This window comes from Aspergillus ambiguus (assembly GCF_047715705.1).
Source record: "Aspergillus ambiguus strain CBS 117.58 unplaced genomic scaffold BDV59scaffold_1, whole genome shotgun sequence".
Classification (NCBI taxonomy): Eukaryota; Fungi; Ascomycota; class Eurotiomycetes; order Eurotiales; family Aspergillaceae; genus Aspergillus; species Aspergillus ambiguus.
In genome coordinates, this window is record NW_027395514.1 from 394,149 (window position 1) to 416,358 (window position 22,210).

At 54.2% G+C, this 22,210-nt stretch overlaps 6 protein-coding genes across 6 annotated transcripts; 4 read left to right on the forward strand and 2 right to left on the reverse strand.

Moving 5' to 3' along the window:
- Window positions 1-165: 165 nt before the first annotated feature.
- BDV59DRAFT_197158 (uncharacterized protein) lies at window positions 166-1,175 on the forward strand (the record flags this gene model as incomplete). The annotated part of the gene is made up of 2 exons (XM_073692846.1): window positions 166-730; window positions 808-1,175. 2 exons carry the CDS (start codon window positions 166-168, stop codon window positions 1,173-1,175), a joined length of 933 nt encoding a protein of 310 aa, XP_073552979.1.
- Window positions 1,176-1,205: 30 nt separating this feature from the next.
- On the reverse strand, window positions 1,206-4,935 carry BDV59DRAFT_166419 (DEAD/DEAH box helicase). The gene is made up of 9 exons (XM_073687714.1): window positions 3,861-4,935; window positions 3,625-3,807; window positions 3,091-3,574; window positions 2,858-3,029; window positions 2,649-2,810; window positions 2,150-2,596; window positions 1,662-2,082; window positions 1,493-1,607; window positions 1,206-1,442 (listed from the first exon to the last, which is right to left on the reverse strand). The coding sequence occupies exons 1-9, from the start codon at window positions 4,689-4,691 to the stop codon at window positions 1,411-1,413; spliced, it is 2,847 nt and encodes a 948-aa protein (XP_073552980.1). The 5' UTR covers window positions 4,692-4,935; the 3' UTR covers window positions 1,206-1,410.
- A 4,499-nt stretch (window positions 4,936-9,434) lies between these two features.
- Window positions 9,435-15,163, forward strand: BDV59DRAFT_1541 (DNA-binding E3 ubiquitin-protein ligase SNT2). Its single transcript, XM_073687399.1, has 3 exons — window positions 9,435-10,383; window positions 10,450-10,933; window positions 10,984-15,163. The coding sequence occupies exons 1-3, from the start codon at window positions 9,618-9,620 to the stop codon at window positions 14,807-14,809; spliced, it is 5,076 nt and encodes a 1,691-aa protein (XP_073552981.1). The 5' UTR covers window positions 9,435-9,617; the 3' UTR covers window positions 14,810-15,163.
- Window positions 15,164-17,534: 2,371 nt separating this feature from the next.
- pdeB (3',5'-cyclic-nucleotide phosphodiesterase PDE2) lies at window positions 17,535-21,018 on the forward strand. The gene is made up of 2 exons (XM_073687436.1): window positions 17,535-18,046; window positions 18,115-21,018. The coding sequence occupies exons 1-2, from the start codon at window positions 17,845-17,847 to the stop codon at window positions 20,928-20,930; spliced, it is 3,018 nt and encodes a 1,005-aa protein (XP_073552982.1). The 5' UTR covers window positions 17,535-17,844; the 3' UTR covers window positions 20,931-21,018.
- On the forward strand, window positions 21,019-21,567 carry BDV59DRAFT_1582 (uncharacterized protein). The gene has a single exon (XM_073687485.1). It carries the CDS (start codon window positions 21,107-21,109, stop codon window positions 21,443-21,445), a length of 339 nt encoding a protein of 112 aa, XP_073552983.1. The 5' UTR covers window positions 21,019-21,106; the 3' UTR covers window positions 21,446-21,567.
- On the reverse strand, window positions 21,470-22,040 carry BDV59DRAFT_197162 (SelT/SelW/SelH family protein; the record flags this gene model as incomplete). The annotated part of the gene is made up of 3 exons (XM_073692847.1): window positions 21,470-21,666; window positions 21,745-21,913; window positions 21,960-22,040. 3 exons carry the CDS (start codon window positions 22,038-22,040, stop codon window positions 21,470-21,472), a joined length of 447 nt encoding a protein of 148 aa, XP_073552984.1.
- Between the last annotated feature and the right edge of the window lie 170 nt (window positions 22,041-22,210).

Genomic DNA, 22,210 nt, shown 5'->3' on the forward strand with positions numbered 1-22,210 from the left:
TCGGTCATTTGAAGTCTGTTCACTGTCGTATATAAATCAGCATGGCGTCTAGGGGATTCCCGCAAGGGATGCCAGCGTATCCTCTTGCACGACCGAGACAGAAACCTGACGATCGATTACGATGCAGACATCGTGCATATAGTCCGAGATCAACCCGCGAATGTAATGTCTTTTCTCCAACACCTCCGCTCTCCCTGCCTCATCCCAGGCATAATCTCCGTCTTTCTCCTCGTCCTCCCCCAGTCCGTTACTGCCGCCGTCTGCAATGGCCAAGCTGCCTACTGTGACCGTCCGTACTCCAACCTCACCCAGCTGGGCGCCCACGACAGCCCCTTCGTCGGGCCCCTGCCCCAGCATAATCAAAACATCGACGTGACCGCGCAACTCGACATGGGCATCCGCTTCCTCCAGGGCCAGACACACAAGGAGCCTAAGAATAATACCCTCCACCTATGCCACACGTCCTGTATCCTCGAAGACGCGGGGACCCTCGAATCCTACCTGGCCACCGTCAAAGCCTGGCTAGAGAAGCACCCGGACGACGTGGTGACGCTGCTCCTCACAAACGGTGACAGTGTCCCCGTGGGTGACTTCGACTCGGCATTCGCACAGGCCGACGTCAAGGATTATGCGTTCGTTCCTGATTCCTCGCCGAAGGGGCTGCCGGTATCGTCGTGGCCGAAGCTCGGGGAGTTGATCAGCAAAGGCAAACGGTTGGTGGTGTTCTTAGGTGAGTCACGATCTCAGGAGAAAGCCGGAGCTCCGTAGGAAGAAGTCTCGTTGACATTGCGCTCTTCTGACCTGTAGACTACGGCGCCGATATGGCCTCCGTGCCATACATTCTTGATGAATTTGCTTACTTCTTCGAGACTCCGTACGACGAGACCAATCCCTCGTTCCCGAACTGCAGTATCGACCGACCGGCCCATCTATCCGATGACGGACGCATGTATATAGTCAATCACTTCCTCGATGTTGATATCTTGGGCATCAAGGTCCCGGATAGGGAGCATGCGTCCCAGACCAACGCGGCCTCCGGGAATGGCAGCATCGGCGCACAGACGGAGCTGTGTCGTGCTGCGCATGGTCGGTTGCCGAACGTGATTTTGACGGATTTCGTCGACCAGGGCCAGGTCATGCAGGCGCAGGATATGATTAACGGTGTAAAAGGTTGATGTAGCGCTCATATCTGCATAGACTTTATCCGACTATCGACCGACATTATGCTATACAATGTATACATGAGATTTGGCGTCCATGTCTATACAATATTTTCATAATTGCCAAGTGTATCGCGTGCGCCCTGATGCTCCGCCTGGGTATTGCAATGATCGATGCCCAATGCTACTTCCAAGACACTCAAAAGGTATAAATATACCGACAGAAAGATAGGTATATAGAAAATGGCCTCTACTCGTCCAGCTCAATCTGCATTTCCCGTTCTGCAGCAGTCAGCGTACGCATCGACACTTGGACCATCGGCATAACCTACCCCATATCTTGTTTGCGGATGCGACGATGATCTCAGCTTTGGCGAGTAGCTTCTTGGAATAACGCTCCGCATCCGTCGGATCCAACTGACTCCTCTGTGCCTTCCTAGAATTCACCTCCCAAGTAAGTCAGTACAGTGGAGATCGGACCGATCTGAGTTCTCTACACACCATCATCAGCACTGGAACAAGGTCATTTGGCTCAGCCTCGGCTAGCGCTCGTAAATTCCGAAAGCCGTTCTCACGGAGTAGCCTAGCCGTCCATCCTTTCACGTAAGTCACCTGCGCCAGTTCTAGTAGATCAGCGCGAGCGCCGGCCTCGAGCCGGTCCCGCATATGATCTAACACGGCGGCAAGCATGCCCCAGCCCATGCGCTGACAGAATTTAACCATCCCCGCGGCGAATCCATGACACTGCTGTGCCAAGGTCTGGATCGCGCCACGGGGGATACGGTAGCGATTCGCAATGACAGCTAGCGGTACCTCGTTGCTCAAATCGCGTAGTTGAAAGGCCGTGTAGGCGCGGCGATAAATCCGCGCCATTTTCACCTGCTCTGGAGTATTTTCCTTTAGGGAGGCACCGCTCTGCACCCTGTGAGTTGTTAATATTTTCAAACGGGCGAAAGAGAGGACGGCAGGACGCATGGTGCGTGTCTTACATGGTATTCACAAACCCTGGTTGCACTCCGACGAATTGCAAGGCGCGCTGACCGCTATCATCGAGTTCGTCGAGCTGATCCCGGAAAATTGGCCAATCGATCGGCGTATTCATCGCCATTTGAAGAGGGGTAAACATGTAAAATATGTGCATCTCCCCGTCCATCACGAAAGCCTGGAGCGCACGGCGGAGTTCTTCGTGAACGAACAGGCCATCCTCGGGCGCGAATGCTGATGCCACAACTGCCTGACCGAGTTGAGTCGCCCCATACGACTCATCGTCATTTTGCTGAAGAAGCTTTTCGTCGATTAACTCCTCAAGAGCCGAGTGCATGATGCTGTATGCTATTTTCTTATCCATGGTTCGATAGAGAAGGGTGCATTTCACGTATTCTTTGATCGCGTCATAGCCCGATACAAGCCCCGTTGCAATAGCCTCTAGGAGGGCTCTTCATGGTGTTAGCGAGGGTCGGATACTGGTCACACCTGAGAGACGTTTACCTTTTGAGACCCCGCTTCTCTGGAGCCAGACAGCTTTCAATAGCTGGCATATCGGCCTCTAGGAGATCGCAGACGGCCTGAAGATCGGATTTGCCACATATTAAGTACGTCTCCCCAACCTCATCCTTGCCTTTTCGACCGGCTCGGCCACACATTTGCCGACTGGACCTATTAGTTCAGATTACGGAAAGAAGTGTATGGGTGCTTACAGCATTGCTGGCCCAACCAGCTCCCTTCCCATGCGTGCTCCATTTATGATGACTCTCCTCGCAGGCAGGTTCACGCCCGCAGCAAGGCTACAAGTAGCCACAAGGACCTTTAACACTCCTTGATCGTAAGCCTGGGCAATCAGCTCGCGCTCTTCTGTTGTCATGCCCGCATCTGACATAAGACGGTTAACATGGCCGATATATCTCGTTATTAATCATAGCCTGATACTCACGATGGAAACCCACACCCTTGACAAGTGTGGTCTCAAGAACGGGGTCAAGCCCACTAGGCAGGCTTCGTAATTCAGCAATTAAGTCTAAGCGTTTCCCTAGCTCTTCTGGGTCAACTGCAGACTGCGTCGGCATCGCCTCACAGATGGTAGAGGCGTGAATCTGACAGCCTTGTCGACTACCACAGAAGACCAACGCACCGTACCCCGAGGCCGCGGTGTCCACGGACAGGGCGACCATGGCGTTTGTCACGGGGTTTGCAAACTCCCTGAATGCAGAAGGTTCAACGATGCGATGTGGAGGCATCGTGTCTGTAAGGGATACCGCGGGCACTGATGCCAATTTGGTGATCATCTGAAACAACTGTCTCGAGGTTGCAGCGGGATATATTGCATTCTCGTACACCAGGTATTCGTCGATTGGGACGGGGCGATAGGTCGATACAAAGTAATTGGCATTGATCCACTCTGCTAGTAGCTCAGTGTTCTCGTTTTTGTCAGATATCTCACTCGGCTTCAGAATCAGATGGGTCTCACCGAAAGGGTAGCACTCATGCCAATTATTTGAATGTTCTGTTGGAGTAGAAGCAGTTTAGTGACCATCAACTCTATGAGATAGCCACGATGTTCATCATCTAGCATGTGCAGCTCATCCAGGACAACGACACCCAAGTCCCCGATGGTGCATTCTTCGATTGCGGTATTGATTAAAGAGTTCGCCTGTAGATCGGGTCAGAGGGACGGAATGACACAGAAAAATCTGAGGGCTAGACCTTCTCGATAGTGCAGACAGCGATATCGGTATCAGCCCAGGATGCCGATGTTTTGCTTCCGCCGAAGTAGCCGGAAACGCGGATTGACCGCTGTAGCTTCTTCCAGCGTTGCTGATACGGTTTCAACGGAGTAGCAAGGCCATCGTCAGTGCCCATGTACTTGTCGACATCCTGCACGATGCGCCGGAGCCATTTGAGCTTTTCCTGGACCAATGCGACATACGGTAGGACAAGAATCGCCTTACAGGAAGGATTCTCAATGACCCGTTTTAGCATTAGTACATCCGCCACGAGCGATTTTCCACCACCTGTGGGAGCGGTGTATACCAAATGGCGGGTTCCCTCTAACAAGCCGGGCGCAAGTAAACAGGACGCCTGCCATGCGTAGATGTCGTGGATTCCAAGAGCAGCAAAATTGGCGACCAGCGCGGGTGACAGATTATATCGAGGGTGTTTCAAAAATAGTAGACCGTCCTGACCATACTTTTCCTGGTCAGGGTCTGCCTTTTGTGGCCGGGCGTTTGTCTCTGCGGCGGTAGCCGTGACTGGACGGATTTCGCTGGCGACTAAGCGATTACGTGCAAGGGCCAACGAGGGGCGAACAAAGTCAGTCTTGCCCAGCTGGGCCGGTGTATATTGATGAGAAGGTGGGTTGATCGAAGAGACTGGGGTGTCTCTTATGCTTAGGGCCTTCTCCGGCTTGACTGAGGCGTCATCCGCGAGTCGTTTGTGACCGGCCAATGGGGCTACATCGTAAGTCTGCTGACGAGCGACATCAATAGACGTCTGGAAGCCATGCGTCTGAACGGGCTTCCCGGACGGGGCGGACATTCCTTGGTGAAATCCAGGACTAACCAAGGGATATGGACTGTTGGCGTGATTTGGAGTGATCGATAGCGCCTATAACAACAACATTACAGAACCAGGCAGGCCAACTGAACCAACGGCGTCCTTCAGCTAGCCGCTCGAAGGAGAGCAGAATAGAGGGATTCTGATTATAATGTTACTGAGACACCTACCCATTCACCTGCCTGTTGATCTGGTTCATCCACAACCAACGCGGGTGTAAGTAACGCGCCGAGTCGTTTCGGGAAGCTGCAGCCTGACAGGCCTCAGGCATACAGGCATACCGGCATACAGACTAGCAGGCTAAACCCCCTACGGCTTAGGCTGCCTGACAGCCTGAGGCCGTCTTGCAGGAACGTTCCTGGATCGCTCATATCGGAAGCCCTGCTGATCAGCATGTCCATCGGGGGTAGGGATGACCTGGCCTAACCCAACTTAGCTTGGTTTTCTGCATTAGCCCGCACACGACGTGCTCGTTTTGATACCAGTCAATACCTAATGGCAGGACGACTCCGTACGTTCATTCACGACCAATCCACTGATAGACGAATCCACCATTCCACCGGAAGATCCAGTCAGACCGCGGTTCACCCACCGGTCTTATTCTGGAAATTTCATGTCGGTCATGATCACTGCAGCAAAGCAGCAAAGATCCCATGCAACATGGCTATTTCTTCGGCCGACCATGCCTGGGAATCGACGACCGTTTCTGACCCAAGATGTGGTGCTCCGCAGGGAAGTGGCTTACAGGAGTTATTTGACACCCCTTGACGCGGAAAGTCGATTTTACATTCTCCCCTCACTTCCGGTCCGCTAGTCTCTGGGATTTAGCGAATAATATAGTCTATCCTCACCGGTCTGGTTTTTGAAATCTGGAATAAAATATCTGCATTTTTATTTTCCCCCTTCTACCGAATGCATAGTGGATGTTGGGTCGGATGTCTCGGCGAAAGTGCCGCGTATCCAGTCTTGACCTTGATTACGGTGTATGGAGCACTGCGTATAATGAGGGAAAAAAAGAGGGAAAGCTAAAAAGACCGAAAAAAAAATAGAGTACTCGGAGATCCACTTCCTGTGGCCATCCCCGTCTCTGATTAAAGCAACTTGCTCCTTCACCGTGTTATGGCGCTAGGTAGACACCAATAGCCGTTAATTCCCCATTAATACCTGCTGGGGTGCCTTTTGGAACATTCAATCAGACAATTTTATTTCCGTCTTAACAATGCTGTCTTCCAACCAGAGACCTAGGATACAGTCAGGTGCGGAGTAGACGCTTTTTGCTTCATTTTGTATCAGCGTCACCCTACCGACAATGTAATTCGCCCTTAGTCCGCCCAACTCAACCAGTCCTTCGAATAATCGAACGTGATGTCAACGAAAGTAACCAGGCCCAATACTCCGTCCTATTGCCGCATAAGAATAAAACTTTCAGCGGCATCCAAGCCTTGATCGTCATAATCCCCATGCAGCAGCAGGAATGGACAACTGGCATACTCGAATCACGAGTGTCAGGAGTCCGGCGATTATTACCGGAAGAAAGGAGTCAACTAATTGAACGCTCCCATTCCAATTTGCCCACAGCCGAGCGACGGACATTTTGCTTTTGTGGTGTGGCAGACTAGCCGTAGATTGTAATGTGGCAACGGTGGACAGAGTCAGGACGCCCTTCCACCCAGCAAATCAGCGGACCCGGAGGTATTTTTCTGTTGTAGTCCTGGCTGTTATTGGCCCGAGTGTATCGCGGTAGATGATCCTAGCCAGTACCAAGGTACGTAACCTCCCGTCAACCAGCTGCATTCTTCACTTCGAACGGTGGAGTGCTAGAGTCATTCATGGGAAACAGGGAAAGATAGGCTCAGACGCCGGGAGGGCCGTTTATCGTCCGTTTGCCATGACTTCTTTAATCGGTGGATATTCGGACGGGGGTGGCTGTCACGATTTCAAGTCCGTTCCCCCTCGGGCGACGGCCAAGAAGCCCAAATGGTCCGCCCTCGCGGGGAGGGACCCAGTTAGTGGGAGGGTACCCTCCTCCATACATAAAAATCACCACACTAAGGGCTTCTCCCATGTGTTATCATCACCTCGGTTTTCCATCCGCGCGGTCACCATGTCTGACCACCGTCTATATTTATCTCCCAGCAGGATCAGGCCAGCTGTATCTGTTGCCTAGAGACCGATGCGTCAGCCTTCGTACCGTGTATGGAGTCTTCCCCCTCCCTCGTCGCAAACCCCGTAGGTCGGCATAAGAAAGAGACTGCGTCGAAGGATCGACCTTGCCCATGCTAAATCGCTACTAGTGAGCGGTTAGTCAAGAACTGCAGGCCAAAAAGGAGCCATGGAACCCGCATACACCCTTTTTCCGTGGTGCTGTTGAACCGAGTTTTTCGGTCGTTTACGAGCTTTTCCCTTTTCAGCACGTATCCATCCACTCACTTCGACGCCTTCAGACAAGTCGTACAGGATCACCCTCCCTCACTCCCTTGTGATTAGGGAGGGTTCTTGATACCAGACTTTGCTGTCGGTGACTGGGAGTGGATCAGGAGTTCAAGACTCGTCCGATTCTTGGATCGGATCTTTTTTATTTTGCATTATTAATGAGATATCCATTTCTGCTTCCTTTCCAAGCTTTCCTTTTCAAATCAGATCTCTCAGGCCTGATGGGCTGAAACCATAAGCACAAGAATCGTCGCGAAGGTTGGCAGCCGGGTGATATCATGTCTACCCAATCATAAGAATATCAAAGTTTGGGTACTTGGGATGGACTGGGAGAGATCGGATTACGTCTTGATGGGAGAACCGAAGAGGGAATGAATCATGCGGAGGTTTCGTAATAGGTAGGTAGGTATTAATGTTAATAAGGTATTCCACTGGGTTTTTAACCCCTCTCATGGGAGAAGGAAATGTCGGTATACAAAGAACTGACTCGAAGCAAGACATGCCTTTGTGCCCATCGTGAAAATTTCTCGGCACAAGGGATTCTTGTTCTTATTCTTATTATTCTTCTTCCTCTCAATGGGGGTCTCCGCCTCTGCAGCTGCATCCTCGATTGACTTGGCGTCTGGGTTTCCAGATCAAGTGTGCATGCGCTGCCCTACGTGACAACATTCCTGCCACAGGTTATTATTGTGTATCCGTCCATACCCTTCGGTCATGGTCTCTCTCCCTTTGCTTGCCCTCGACCGAAGGAACTGACCTGCAGTGTTTGTCTCTCGCTATAATTGATTCCTCCTGTCGGCTGAGGACCGGTATTATTCCATTTCGATCGGCTGATCTCGTTTCTCAAGATCTCCGATTATCCTCCTTCCCCTCCAACTCTCCCGATACTGTTCGTATCATCATCATTCTTACTCCCAGGCCGCTCGGCCCACACAATCCCTTTCTAACACGACCAGTCTTAGTCGGTGATACTGAAGTCCTCCCGCTAAGCCAGTAAACCACGTAGATCGTCCCAACGGGTCATCAACCCACCCCGTGTGGAGGAGTGAGGGGAACAGGTAGTAGAATAATAAAATAAAACACAATACGTAGTGAAATGGGAAAAAAAAAAAGAAAGAAAGAAACCAAAAACAATAATCCTGCACTCCTCCCCTCTCCCTCCCCATTCTAACGGTGCGGGAAGAGGCAACTTATCCAGAACCCCGGGACGCTGGACCCTATCCCGAAATCGACAGGACCAACGCGATGCATGTAAATCAATCACGGTGGGAAGAAGGGGGAGGTGCGGCAGAGGAGACGAGGACGACGAGGGACAAGAGGGAGCAGCAGAAGAATGGGGGATTTCTTTGGTTCATGGTGGATGGAGGATCCGTCATATTAACACATCGGGACTAGGGGCGAGGACGTGGACTGGTCGGGATCCTGGACGGCTTTCCTGATTCTCTTCTTTCTTCTCTTTCTTCGCCTTTCCCTTCTGGTGTTTCTTGTTCCTCTTCATCTCTCTCGTCTTTCTTCCTCTTCCTCTTCTTCTCTCCCTCTATCTACAATTTCCCCCCTTCGTCCTTCCCTTCTTCTCTCTGTGTCCTCCCCTCCTCCCTTTCTTATGCTCGTCCTGTCCATCCATTCCTCCTCGTCTCCTTTCGTTTCATTAGTTCCGTCTATCTGGGTAATCTACAGAGCTACCGACCTGCTCCTCTGCTCTCGACTTTCCCAACTTCTTGCACTACGAATACTCCCCAACCACTCCCACTGGGCCGAGTATTGCAATCCATATCGTTTCCATTGTCTTCCCGAACTCTCATCGGGCTCTCTTCTCATTTGATCTTCTGATACGCTCCGTGGCCAAACCCTTCGGTCTCCCCCTGGCCACGATAGCTGTTGGAGGCATTCCTTCTTGTCTCTAAGCTATACTCACGACACTGCCACTTGTTCGCCTTTTAATTCTCTACATTGGCTTCCTCCCCTCTCGTGACCCTGTAGTAGTGCCGTTTTTGTCGTTTCCGGAAGGTCGTCGATCTTGATATCCGAGCCTCTTGCGCCTTTCCAGCATTGGGCCCGCTACGGATCCTCCTCACCCTTGCGGGAATTCGAAGGGGAAAAAAAGTCATTATTGGGGGGGTGTCTGTCCGTCTTCCCCATCGACATCCCCGACAAGCAACCTTGACCTTCTCGGGATAGGCACCCCATCTACGCCACAGGAGATTTTCTTCTTCCCTCTCTTGGTACTCGGCCGATGCCGTTGTTCGTCATCCCCGGCTCCCACCAACAACCAGCTAGTTTTCTGATGAGGGATCGCCTTCCCCCCGTCGCGGCCCGCTGCTGAACAGCATTACGTCTAATATCTCCGTGTGCGAGGCGCCTTATTTTTTTTTTATTTTTCGTGTTCCCGCCCTATCTGGGAACTCCGCCGCATTTTTCCATCCAACCCCCAATTTTAGTTTTGTTTTCTTTCTCGCGCGCGCCTGAGGGTTGGTCATGGCCTCCGATAGGTCACCGCCCCAGAAATTACAACAATCCCCCCACGTGAGGTCTAACCCTCCATCCTCTTCTCCTGCAGCCACTGTTGCCGTTCACTCATCACGCACGGATTCTGCCGACTCTTCTCCCCCCAAGGAGTCCACCGTTGTCGATGACCCGCAACCATCTCAATCCATGACTGCCAGCGCATCTCCTGGTGAGGCTGGCGGCCCCTCGGAGCCTCCCAGTAACTCCGCCACGCCCGCCCCTTACGGCACTCGTTCGCGCGGTCGAAATGCGGCTCCACGCCCCAACTACGCCGAGGACCGCGATATCGACATGGATCTGGAGATCGCCCATCCCGGTTCCTCCAAGTCCGCCAAACGCAATAGTGGCGTGGGCACCAGCAATGGCCTCAACGGTTCCAAATCGGATGGCGAAAAGCCCACCTCATCGTCCAATTCCCGTAAAAGTCAAACGGCGGTGAATGGTCCCAATGCTGCTGCCGCCGCTGCCCGAGATGCCATTCCTGGCACGTCCTCCTTCTCGACAAAGGCTGATGAAGCCAATATGTCTTCCTCCAGCTCCAGAAAGCGCAAACAGCCCGCTAGCTCAGCTAACTCGCAAGTTGCGAATGGGAATGCAACCAAGAAGGTCTTCACCACCGCCCCCGGCGCCATCTCGGAAGACGTCTGTTCCAATATGGTCTCTTTTGAGACATATGGGGCTTATCTGAAGGATGGGAAGCTGAAGGCTGATGATGGCTCCACGTTCGCCGTGAACGGTCAGTTTTAATTAATTCACCCGCTCCATCCTCTCTTATCCCTATTTCTTGCTGACACGCCTCTAGACCATGTTTATCTCATCTGTGAGCCTCCTGGGGAGCCATATTATTTGGCACGCATCATGGAATTCCTCCCTTCCAAGGATGCTCCTGATGGGCCGATCGAGGCATTACGCGTGAACTGGTATTACCGACCACGTGACATCCAGCGTAAAGTGGCGGATTCTCGGCTTGTATTCGCATCCATGCATTCCGATACATGTCCTCTCAGTTCGTTACGGGGAAAATGTCAAATCAAACATATCTCCGAAATCGACGATCTTGACGAGTATCGGAAGACGCGAGACTGCTTTTGGTACGACAAGATGTTTGATCGGTATATCCATCGCTATTACGAAGTCATCCCTACCAAGAGGGTCATCAATGTCCCCGCGAACGTGAAGAAGGTTCTCGATGACCGCTGGAAGTTCGTTCTTGTAGAGATCGGGAAGCGCAAGGAGTTGACCAGCGCCGTGAAAACCTGCAAGCGATGCAGCCTATATGCTGCAAGGTATGCACCAACCTTCGGCTCTTTCTAGCATTTTTACTAAACTGATCTAGCACCGATTCGGTCGATTGTGCTGTGTGCCATGACACGTATCACATGTACTGCGTGCGCCCGGTACTGACCAAGAAGCCTGCCCGAGGATTCGCCTGGGCCTGTGCGGCGTGTAGTCGCGCCCAAGAACGAAAATTAGAGGCGCGGAATACTCCGATTCTCGGCGAGACTCCCGCGGAAGTCGAAGAAGAAGTCGTCGAAGAGGAGGAAGAGGAGCCCAATGCCGCGGCGAATGGCACGACGGGCAGTACTCCGGCCCCGGTGGAAGAAGAGGCGGTCCGGCCAGCGACAGAAGAACAGATGGCCCAGGCCCGGATGTGGCCTTATCGATATCTAGGCATCCATTGTCGCGTGGAGGACGCTCTCGACTATGACGACCGTATATACCCTCGGGCCAGTTCTCGGTTGGGTCCGCGACATCAGGCCATGGTGATTCCATGGCACGGCCGTCCTGTGGAATACGTGAAACCACCTGAGATCAAGAAGAAATACACCCGTACTCCTGGAGGTCGCAGGGAGGTCCGCCTGTCGAAAGAGGCACTCGCTGCCATTGAGGCCGCTAAGCAAGAGAAAGCGAACCGACCGAAGTGGGTAATGGATGAACCCACTGGGTTCATTCACCGAGGCGAGGACGAACCAGTGACCGTGAACGGCAAGCAGGTGCGGACGGCCGAGTTGCAGTTCAAGATGCCCTCTGCGAACCAGATTCCTTCCAGGGGTGAGGACGACGCACCAGGGTCTGACCTGAGTCCTGAGGATCGGGAGAAATTTATTGATGATTATATGGCACGCGCGAAGGAGATAGCTCCCGAAGTTGGTGAAGAGAAGTATTCAACCAATTTCCTCGACAAGGCTTTGGAGCTTCTTTATGCCAACAGCTTTGATGCCGATGCTGCTCTGGCGAAACTAAAGCAGGTGAACAAGTACAAAGACCTCAAGGAGCCTCACTTGCGGCCAGAGGAGCTTAAACTGTTCGAACAGGCGGTTGCAAAGTATGGGTCAGAGTGGCGGCATATCACCAAGCACGTGGGTACTGTTCCGCATTATCAAATCGTGCGTTTCTACTACATGTGGAAAAAGACACCCCGTGGCCGTCAGGTTTGGGGAAACTACGAAGGACGGCGTGGCAAAAAGGAGGCTAAGCGCAGTACTGCGGCAAAGCTGGTGGACGATGTGGCCGATGATCACGATGATTCCGCATTTGATAACGATAAGGCCGAAGAGAAGAAACGCGGTTTCCAGTGCAAGTTCTGCTCGACTCGAAAGTCGCGACAGTGGCGTCGCGCGCCTGGCGTTCCACCGGGCACCACGACACCAAGTGAACCGCACTCCAGAGCGCGGGATAAAGGGCCTCAACTTACAGTTGCCCTTTGCTTGCGCTGCGGTCTGCTCTGGAGAAAGTATGGCATTCAGTGGGAGAGTGTCGACGAGGTTGCCAAAAAGATCGCACAGAGCGGAAACAAGTCGTGGCGCCGACGCGTGGATGAAGAGCTCCTGACACAACTGTTGCTGTCCACCGAGACCCCCATCAGTATCAACCCTGCGACTGCCGCTACTGCCGCTTCGATCGGTGTTCCAGTTAATGCCAACGCACAAGTGCAACCAGAAAACACGAAGAAGAGGGGCCGAACTTTGGACAAGGTGGAAAAGGACGGTGGCACAACCTCGACTGCCACCTCAGTAGAGCCTCCTCCGCGCAAGAGAGCTGCGCCTGAGAAGGTACAAGAACCGGCTCCAATTGTGCCGGATCCTCCAAGAGCCAAGACACTTCCATGTGCTATCTGCAACAAAATGGAGCCTGGCGGTGACCAACATCTCTCTTGCAGAGATTGTCGCCTCACTGTTCACCGTAGTTGTTACGGTGTCAGTCCGTCGCGGAATTGCGCAAAGTGGCTGTGCGATATGTGCTCAAATGATAGGAATCCGATGACCTCGACCTGCTACGAGTGTGTCCTGTGTCCCGTGTCTTGGACCGAACATGAGCTCATGGAAGCTCCAAAGCCGGCAACGAATAGAAAGAAGACGGATCGAGACCGGGAGAAAGAGAGGCTCGAGAAGGAGATGGTCAGCGAGGCCATCAAACTGTATCGTCAACGACAGGAGGCTGTTGGTAAACCGGTCGGACCCCGAGAGCCACTCAAGAGAACCGCCGGTAACAACTGGGTCCATGTTACTTGTGCCGTTTGGACTCCGGAAATCAAGTTTGGCAACGCCAAGGAGCTGGAGCCCGCCGAGGGCTTCGGACTGATCCCTCAGGAGAAGTACCGCGAAATCTGCAAGGTCTGCAAGTCGAGCAAAGGCGCTTGTGTGTCGTGCCACCACAGCGGCTGCAATGTCCACTTTCACGTCGGCTGTGCCTTCCAGGCGAAGTATACGTTCGGCTTCGATATCGCCCATGTGAAAAACTCTCGGAGGGATACGGTCGGCAGTGTGCGGCTTGGCGAGGAGACCGGGATTGCATCGGCCGGGATTTGGTGCCCTCAGCATGCGCCTTCAACCGTTCATGCTGTTGGCGAAGCTACAGAGGAAGACGGCGTCAATGCTCTCCAACGATACGTCCAGGCTTACAAGCAAGCCGATCTGAGCCTGACGGGGACGGTCCGTCGAGCGGCGCATATTCAGCAATCCCTGGGTGTTTCGCATCATGGTACGCCACATCGGCGCGCATCCATGGTCAACGGTGCTGCTGCGAAGGAGAGCCACCGAGCGGCAAGAACATCACCCACGCCGGACGAGATGCAAGTTGATTCCGAGAACCGGAGCCTCCCCTCTCAACTGGATGGAGCCGGTCTTGCCCGGAAATGCGTCCACTGCTCTACGGCATACAGCCCGAGGTGGTGGCCTGTGGAACAACATCGTCGCGTGGATCACCGGACGCCTCTGCTGAATGGAGTTGGCCTGAATGAGCCGGCTGGGTCCCGATATCCCACCACATCGGCGAGTCCCCCGTATCTTGCTCGGAACCCATCTCAGCCCTCTCTGCCGAAGCTGAATGGAGATTACGGCTCTGTAGACCGGAACGGGCCTGGCACCGCGGAAGGGCCAGTCTACGAATGTCACAAATGCCACCTGAAGAAGCTAACCGCCCAGCCTTCCCCTGAGCCCCGGCCGTCCCCGTATTCAGCGCAACGTCCCGTCCTTCCCGCCCCGCGGCTCGCAGAATATCACGGTCATCCCTACGGCGCCCACACTCATTCATCCCAGACCGGGGTCCTTCCGCGGCCAATCGGCCCTCCACCGAGTGGACCTGAATGGTATCCCGGCTACGACCAACGCCCCGGTGATTACGGCGATAGCAAGGTTCGCAATGGCATGAACATGCCGCCTTACCGCAACGGGCCCCCGGCACCGACACATATGAATGGCTACCAGCCTTCTCCGCAGCATCATGCCCCTCCGCCGCCTTATGCTGGCGGTAGCCATGCTCCTCCCCCTCAGTCTTACCCAGCACACCAGAGCCCCTATGGACCGGTTCCCTTGCGTTCCCCTCATCCCTCGCATGCGGTGGGACCTCGGGCGTATGCGCCGTCGGCATCGCCTCCGGATGTGCAAGCGACGATGGTGCGACCTTCCCCGCCGCATTCGCTCAGTTCGTTAAACGGGGGACCGCCCTCACGGGTGTACTCGGTTGACCGGGTGCTGGGACCCCCGACGCAGTCACCACCGGTGTCGCACGCGCATGGCGATCCGCGCGGGTTAACGCCTCCTACCAAGACGGAGGAGACGCCCAGTGCAGGCGGCGCCATGAGTGGAGGTCGGACCAACGGGACGAATGGGGGTGGATCTGGTGCGAGTGCGAGTCCGTCGCTGAAGAATTTACTCTCATAGACGAAGGGTGTCGTGGGAGAAAAGATTTGATATGTCTTTTTTTTTTTTCTGTTAGAATTGTATGATAGCCCTTGACTTATTACGGTTTATTTCCGGGCACGTTCTTTGCATGTCAAAAGGGGTTGGGGATTTTGTATTAGATTTGATTACAGCCAGTCTGATCGCGTGTTGCTTTCCCTGATTACCCTTTTTCTCTTTTCGTTGCTTTTCTTCTATTGCTGGGTTTCTCATCTATATCGTGATCCGGACGCGAGCATGTTGGGACGGATTTGAAAGACGACCATGGCGGCATGGCCATGCTACGACTGGGATGTGTCGTACCACCTAACTAGCTCTTGATAATAAGACAGGATAGTTTCCACTTAGGTTCGGGGTGATGGGGTGTAGTGCCAGTAGGGAAGTGCAGAACTGAGGGGGACGATGCGGGGTTTGAACTGGGGTGCGCAGGTGGTTCCACGCTGCAGAGGTAGGGAACGGAGGCAGCCGTAGGTGGGAGTTTGATAGAAGGACGAGGGGCAGACCGGCCGGCGACAGGGATGGGATGGAAGAATGGGTTATGCAGGCGAGATGGAAACGGCGCCGTCTGGGGAGGCTGGGATGGTGATTCGTGCAGGGCCCGAGATGCCGATCGGGGGCGACCGATAGCGCTGACCGGAGGGGTAGGGATGTTCGGGGGAGGATTCGATTCCGGTTAGAGGAGGAGGATTAAGTATGGAGGGTACGGAGCAGATGGATATGGGGCGCAAGGACGGCGGCCTTGCGTGTCGGGAAATGTGGCGGTGATTGGCGGGTGGACCGAGCAGGATATTTCTAGTATGTTTGTAGGCGGATAGCTGGTGGCTTAATGTTAAATGCAAGGATGGAGGGTTTCGGCACGCAGAGGCAGCCGTTCATGACGGATCATCACATCATGGACCACGTCAGAGGCGGATTGCCACTGGGAGGGATTTGTTAGGGTTCATGCTGGACGCGCTCGAATCGAATCAAATCCTGCCGAGCGATTCTAGAAAAATTACCCACGGAGCTTGAACGGGGCTAATGAGAGATCGCTTGCTTAAGCGTCATCGACTCCACTTGCTTATCGTTCGTGTGCTGGGCGGTGGGAGGGGGATATTCTGTCGGCTGCGGGCTTGGATGGATATAATATTGGCTCCTGGGGTCGACCGAGTCTGCGTACGCAGTCCTGCGTCCAGTCCATCGCAGCAGAGGTTTTGCGTGATGGGGTGATCAGATTGGGTGTCTCCACCGGTGGGTTTCGGGGACCTTCTAGTGGGATTCCTTACATGGTCCGGATTTAGTACGCAGGAAGATGGGTAACTACTGAGAGGACGTAGGTAGAATATTATACGCCGTACAAAGGGAAGAAAAATTAAGATGAAAATAAAATGGGTAATAATATCATGTTAAGAATCATATAGAGAATGTGATCGAGGTACAGGGCTGAAGTTCACTGATGCGTCCGCCGGAAAATAAAACTTTTCTCGAATTTGGATGATCCAACGATGGCGACATTCGATTCCACACTCAGCGACCAGAATCGAATCTCGGTATTCTCGTAAATAATAAAATAAAATAAAAATAAAGAAAGAAGATAAAGATAAAGATAATATCAGATATCTAGGAGAGAATATCGAGCAATAAAGGACGCGGATAAAGAAGATCGCCGAGTCCTGACGACGCCCGCACCCGCCTGCCGCGACCTTCTGGAAGACTGAAAGAAGCGAAGGGGGAGCCGAAGCCACTTCGATCGAACATTCGAACATCTGACTGCCTCCACCTGCATTCTCTCTCTCTCCACCACACTCTCTCTCACACATTCTCTCTCCCTCTCTCTCTTCTCCCTCGATCTCTCTCTCTCTTACCCCCCCCCCCTCTCTGTTCTCTTCTCTTTTCACATACTCAACTCTTCTTCTCCTTCTTCTTCTCACCCTCTCGCTCTCCCTCACCCACACTCTCTCCGTCTTCCCTCCTCTCCTCTCCTATCCATCTCCTTTCTCCCCTCCACCTCCATCCACTTCCCCCATACTCCTTTCCTATCATTCTTCATCCCTCATCTCTACCTTCTTCAGCTCTCGTCCATATCCTTCCTCTCCAACCCCCCCTGGCACATCCAATCCAACACGCCACACCATCGCCTCCTCCCTCCCTCCCTCCTCTCCACGCATCGTGGTGGCCCCTATCGAAGAAACTAGCGACCTCCTTCCGATCGATCTCTCCACCAAGGTCTCGTGTCATCTTTTCTCCGTGTGGCCCTCTCCGTGGCCCACTCATCATGACGCCCTAACCTCTCACGCTTCTGCATCTCAATCTCTTCCCTTCGACCCGATCTCTGGCCTATCTTGCATGCCTCGCCGTCAGGTCGCTCATCCCTCCTTGACCCGTTTCATTCGGTCCCCGTTCGCCCTGTGCGACTGAGTCCACTTGACTCCCCTTCGCCGCGCACGCCACACGGACCTTTGGTCTTCGCATAACACCCGTGGCCTTTCCTCTTCTCGCCCTTCCCTCGCGATCAATCCCCCGTCTTCTTCCATTTCTCAGACTGTGAGTGGCTCCGTATGGGTAGCAGTGGCGTCGCGGGTGACCGACGACGGGAGTCGTGCGGCGGAACAAGAATCCGAATTGTCTCCAAAAAATTGGGAGCCTCATCAGCTTGGGCGGTCCCGCAGAAGACCACTGGCTCCGATCTTCCGCCGGACAACTGCAGCGAACAAACTCATTGTTCGAGGGCGCGTCGCATGGGTCGGTCGTTGACAGTCGGTGTTTCTTGTTCCCTCCTCGCCCTGACCGGCCTGCTTCCCCCTGTCACCCACCCCCGATTCTCCGGTCTGACGTACTGATCCCAATTCCTCCAGGCCAAACCATACCGACGCCCATCTTCCATTCGCCCCGTCGTTCGTTTAACCGAGACCACCTGCCACCGTTCCTATTGTCTCCATATGAGACCGAGCTCGGATCGAGTAGAACACTATCTCCTCTTCTTCATCTCAACTCCCTCTGTGTCTGGTGACTAGAAACGGCCGCAGACGCTCCGAGCGATGGGCGTACCCAATCAGTTTGACACCATGGATCGCATCGAATGTTCGGCCGTCTATATCGACCACCGTGTCAGCGCGGAACGGTGGGTGTACTCAAATGTGTCAGATGGTGCGACAACGGCCGGCAGTAACATCACCCTTCCCGATGAACCCGAATCGCTGCAGACCGACGTCCAACTCCTTCTGGAAATCTGCAAACGAAGTATGTGAAAGCTCTTGCGCTTTTCTCCCTCCCCTCCCACCCCCCAGCCCCCTACTGACCTTCGTTAGTCTACCTATGCAATGCCGCGCAGTCACTATCGTCAAAGCTAGCCGAGATTAGCGAAAGCGCTATCAGTAACTGTTGCCCCGTCTTTGCCTTCTTCGACATCGACGTCAATGGCGATGACTCCGGCTTGACCCGTCGAAAGAGCAGTCGCGGGTCGTGGCCCGAAGTAGCACCGCCGTCTCCCTCCTCCCTGCGCCGCGGCTTCACCTTCTCCTCGCAGTCAGAAAGAACGTTTGATTTGAAGCTGCTATCCGGCCTCTCCGCCGACATTCAGGTTCAAGAATCTCCGAATTTGATCGTCCCGGTTGCCATTCTGCGCTTGTCATCTGTGGTCCCAACAAGTATCCCTGTTGACCCACAACATCATCACCCCGTCACCGTCCCGCAGCCGCAACAGATCTCTAAATGTCTCGATGCCGGTGCTGTTGACGTTTTGTCGTCTCCCCTGGATCGTGCCAGGGTCCAAGGATTGGTGGTCCATGCCTTTCGCGCGCGCAAATCTGGCCTGAAGGAGCAGTCGCGCTTCATGTCCCGGAAAAAGCTCCGTAAGCACTCGTGGGTAGGCGTACATGACGAGCAGCCCTATGCCTACCTCCGAGAAGCAATGGTGTCAAAGCTCATGAGGGGTATCTGCAACCCTGAAGATGTAATCGAGGAGTTTCAGGACCGGGAATTGGACATCCTCCCGGAGCGGAGAGACCTCATAAAAGAGCAAATTGGCTATTGGAGCTTCACGGCTCATGAATTTTCCGAGGATGAGCTCGTGTTTGGGGCCTGCCAAATGCTTCAGCACGCCTTCACATTGCCGGACCTGGAACAGTGGCAACTGACGCCCGGAGAACTTCGCACTTTTCTCCTTGCTTGTCGCGCTTCCTACAATTCGTTCGTCCTTTATCATAACTTTCGACATGCCATCGACGTTCTGCAGTCGGTATTCTGCTTCTTGGTCCACATAGGTGCTCTGCCTCCTTACGGATCGATCACGCGCGAGTCCGTATCCCAAAGCCCGCTGGCTGCTGTTCTCACCCCCTTCGACACCCTCACCCTCCTTATATCCGCAATTGGCCACGATGTCGGTCACCCGGGCGTGAACAATTTCTTCCTTGTCAAGCTCAACGCCCCTCTGGCGCAACTGTACAACGACAACTCGGTCCTCGAAGCTTTCCACTGTGCCGCCTTTTCCCAGATCCTACGTCGCTACTGGCCCGCAGCCTTCAAAGACCGACAACTTCGCAAATTGCTAATCAGCTCAATCTTGGCCACGGACATGGGTGTTCACCAGAAGTTCATGGAGAGACTTGGATCGCTGCAGGAAAAGTTCCACGAGAATCATAGAACCCTAGACGGATGGAAGCCTCAGGATATTGAAGTGTACAAGACGCTCATCTGCGGTCTGTTGATCAAATGTGCCGACATCAGCAACGTGGCACGGCCGTGGGACGTCGCGGAGCAATGGACCAAGATCCTGCAAGAGGAGTTTGCTAATCAGGGCGAAATGGAAAAGGAGGTTGGGATGGAGACCGCTTTGTTTGGCGGTCCGCCCGAGCTGGGCAACATCTACAAGCTTGCCACGGGCCAGATCGGATTCATGTCCATCTTCGCTCTTCCCCTGTTTGAGGGCGTTGCAGACATAATTCCGGACATGCGGTTCACGGTCGATCATATTCGGAATAACCAGTCGAAGTGGCATGTGCTCGCGGATGCCGAAAAGCGGAAGATGACCCTCCACGATGAAAGCCTCACGGACGACATCATCTCTCCGCGCACGAGGAGCCCAGCGAACAGTGCTAAGGATTTCAAGGGCCTTCGGGCACCTCTGACGACGACCGGTCCAAATTCTCCTGCAAAACCGTGGAATCCGACACATGATGAAGGCCACCGTGGCAAGGGAGACTATTTCGACTCTGTCCGCTCGTCGATGGACTCGACCTCCTCCCCCAGGAGCTACAACGAAAACACCATCAGCCCGGTTGTGTCTCCGGATACTCCCGGGCCTTCGATGGATATCACCGGCAACTCGTATCCGTCGGAGACGCCGTCGCGAAAGTCCTCCAGCGCGGTCCCCGATCTCGCCATGCTCTCCATCTCTGGCGCTTCCCCCAACCGCAACCGAAGTGGATCGAACCCAGCCGCATCCAACGGCAACCACTCGACCGCTGATGCCTCTCAGCCGCGAGACCCGGCCGTGCTGGCGGCCGTGATATTCGCCAACTCCAAAGAGAGCGAGGATACCCACGATCGCTCAAGCTACCACGACGGTTCGGTGGATGGCGCGGGAGAGCGACCGAGCAGCTCGCGAAACGGACCCTACCGTCGCCATCACGCAAACACTGGCTCTTCCGGACGCACCTCCGGACCGTCCAACCGTAACAGCTGCACGCGCACTCACAGTGTCAGCACATACAGCAACAACATGACCCCTATCTCGCCGGCCACCAACGCGACCAGTTTCCTGGATAGCAGCGACGAGAAAGGATTCGCGCACGATAGCGCTGGACGGAGCGACCCGGAAGAAAGCGACCGTGAGAACGTCCAGTCAGACGACGGCCATCAGCTGGGCAGTCAGCACGGCTCGTCACACCTGGACGCATCGGATAAGGCCCTCTCGACGCCATCGGGAGTAGGGAGCGGCCAGGGCAGCTCTGGCCAATCCACCACTACATCTGGTAGCTTCAAGAACGAGGGCCGCGGCCAGTCGGTCGACGATCCCGAGCACACGTCCCGTCGACTGCCCAAGCGTCGAAGTCGCCTCCGGTTGGCTTTCTGGAAACGCAAAACGCACCATTCACCCACGCACGAACTCAGCGGGGAATCCTGAGTGTTTATGTCCATAGGAGAAACAAAAGTCCGGATGGCTTTGTATTATGAGATTCCGGTTACGACGAAATTACATGATGCTCACGACCAACTGGGCTGTGCACGGGAGGGACGCCGTCCCAGTTACGATATCTGACGATACGACGATAGTGTGCTGCGAGGGTGGCGCTCGCAGACATGACCAGGTTGGTCTGGAATGATTCTGTCGGACATGGCTTTGGCGCATGCATGGGACGTGCTGGTTTGTTCTTACATCTCTGTTCTGATCTTCTTTGTATTCATTTGGTTTGCAATCGGGGCGGCCGGGCTGGGGACAACATTAGAGTCGGGGCGCGGTTGGCGTTTCTGCGGTTCACCGGAAGATGGACTGGCTGTATTTTGACATTAAAACATGGGTGGCCTTGGTTCTGCTTGGTTCTTGTCGTTGGCTCTGTGATATTACTCGATTCGTTTAGCATGATGGCATTGAGCAGACACATACACTTTGGTTCTCTCGACCGTCGGTCTGCACCGTAGCATTCATACATTATATTAGTGCATTCATTTACAATCCTGACATTCCTCCTGCCCCTGCCCCGGTCCCTGCCGAGCAACCCCCTGATCCTGACCCTGACTCACCCCGGCCACCGTCCCCTCCTGCACCGGCACATTTGCCGCGCGCAACGCCCGATCCGTATGGCCCAAGTCGCGGGCCGGATCGACGACATTGCGCACAAGCGACTTGAGCACTTTGACTTCTGCACGGGGGTTAGCCGTCCGGTTAGCTATTACTTCTAGGACAGAAGCACGCGGGTAACAAATCCGTAGAAACACACCGGGAAAGCCGCCGTTCGTCTTCCGATCCCACAGCACCGTCTCGCGGATGGCGGCGTCGTCCCCGGCCCCGGAATGATACATGGTCACGGTAAAGACGCCGCCCGTGGCGGGGATCAGGGCGACCTCGCCGAGATCGGTGCTGAAGGTTGAGAGGAGTTCTTGGGCGAACTGCCGGGTTAGTGTGAGCCGGTGGTGGCGGACGGGGGAAACGTACGTAGGCTGCGCGGAGCATCCATTTACACTGCGTGCAGTATTTGATTGTGATGCGGGGCAGGGTGGTCGTTTTGGTTTCCATACTTGGTGCGTCTTCTCTTGGGCTAGGATGGGTACGGTACTGTTGGAGTTGGAGTGTGCCCAGGTGGTGGTGGTATGTATCAAGTCGGATGATGTATTCTGTACGGACGAGGACAGGTGGTGTTGGTGATGGTGATGATGTCAGTGGGTCCTTCTATTTCGTCCTGTCAA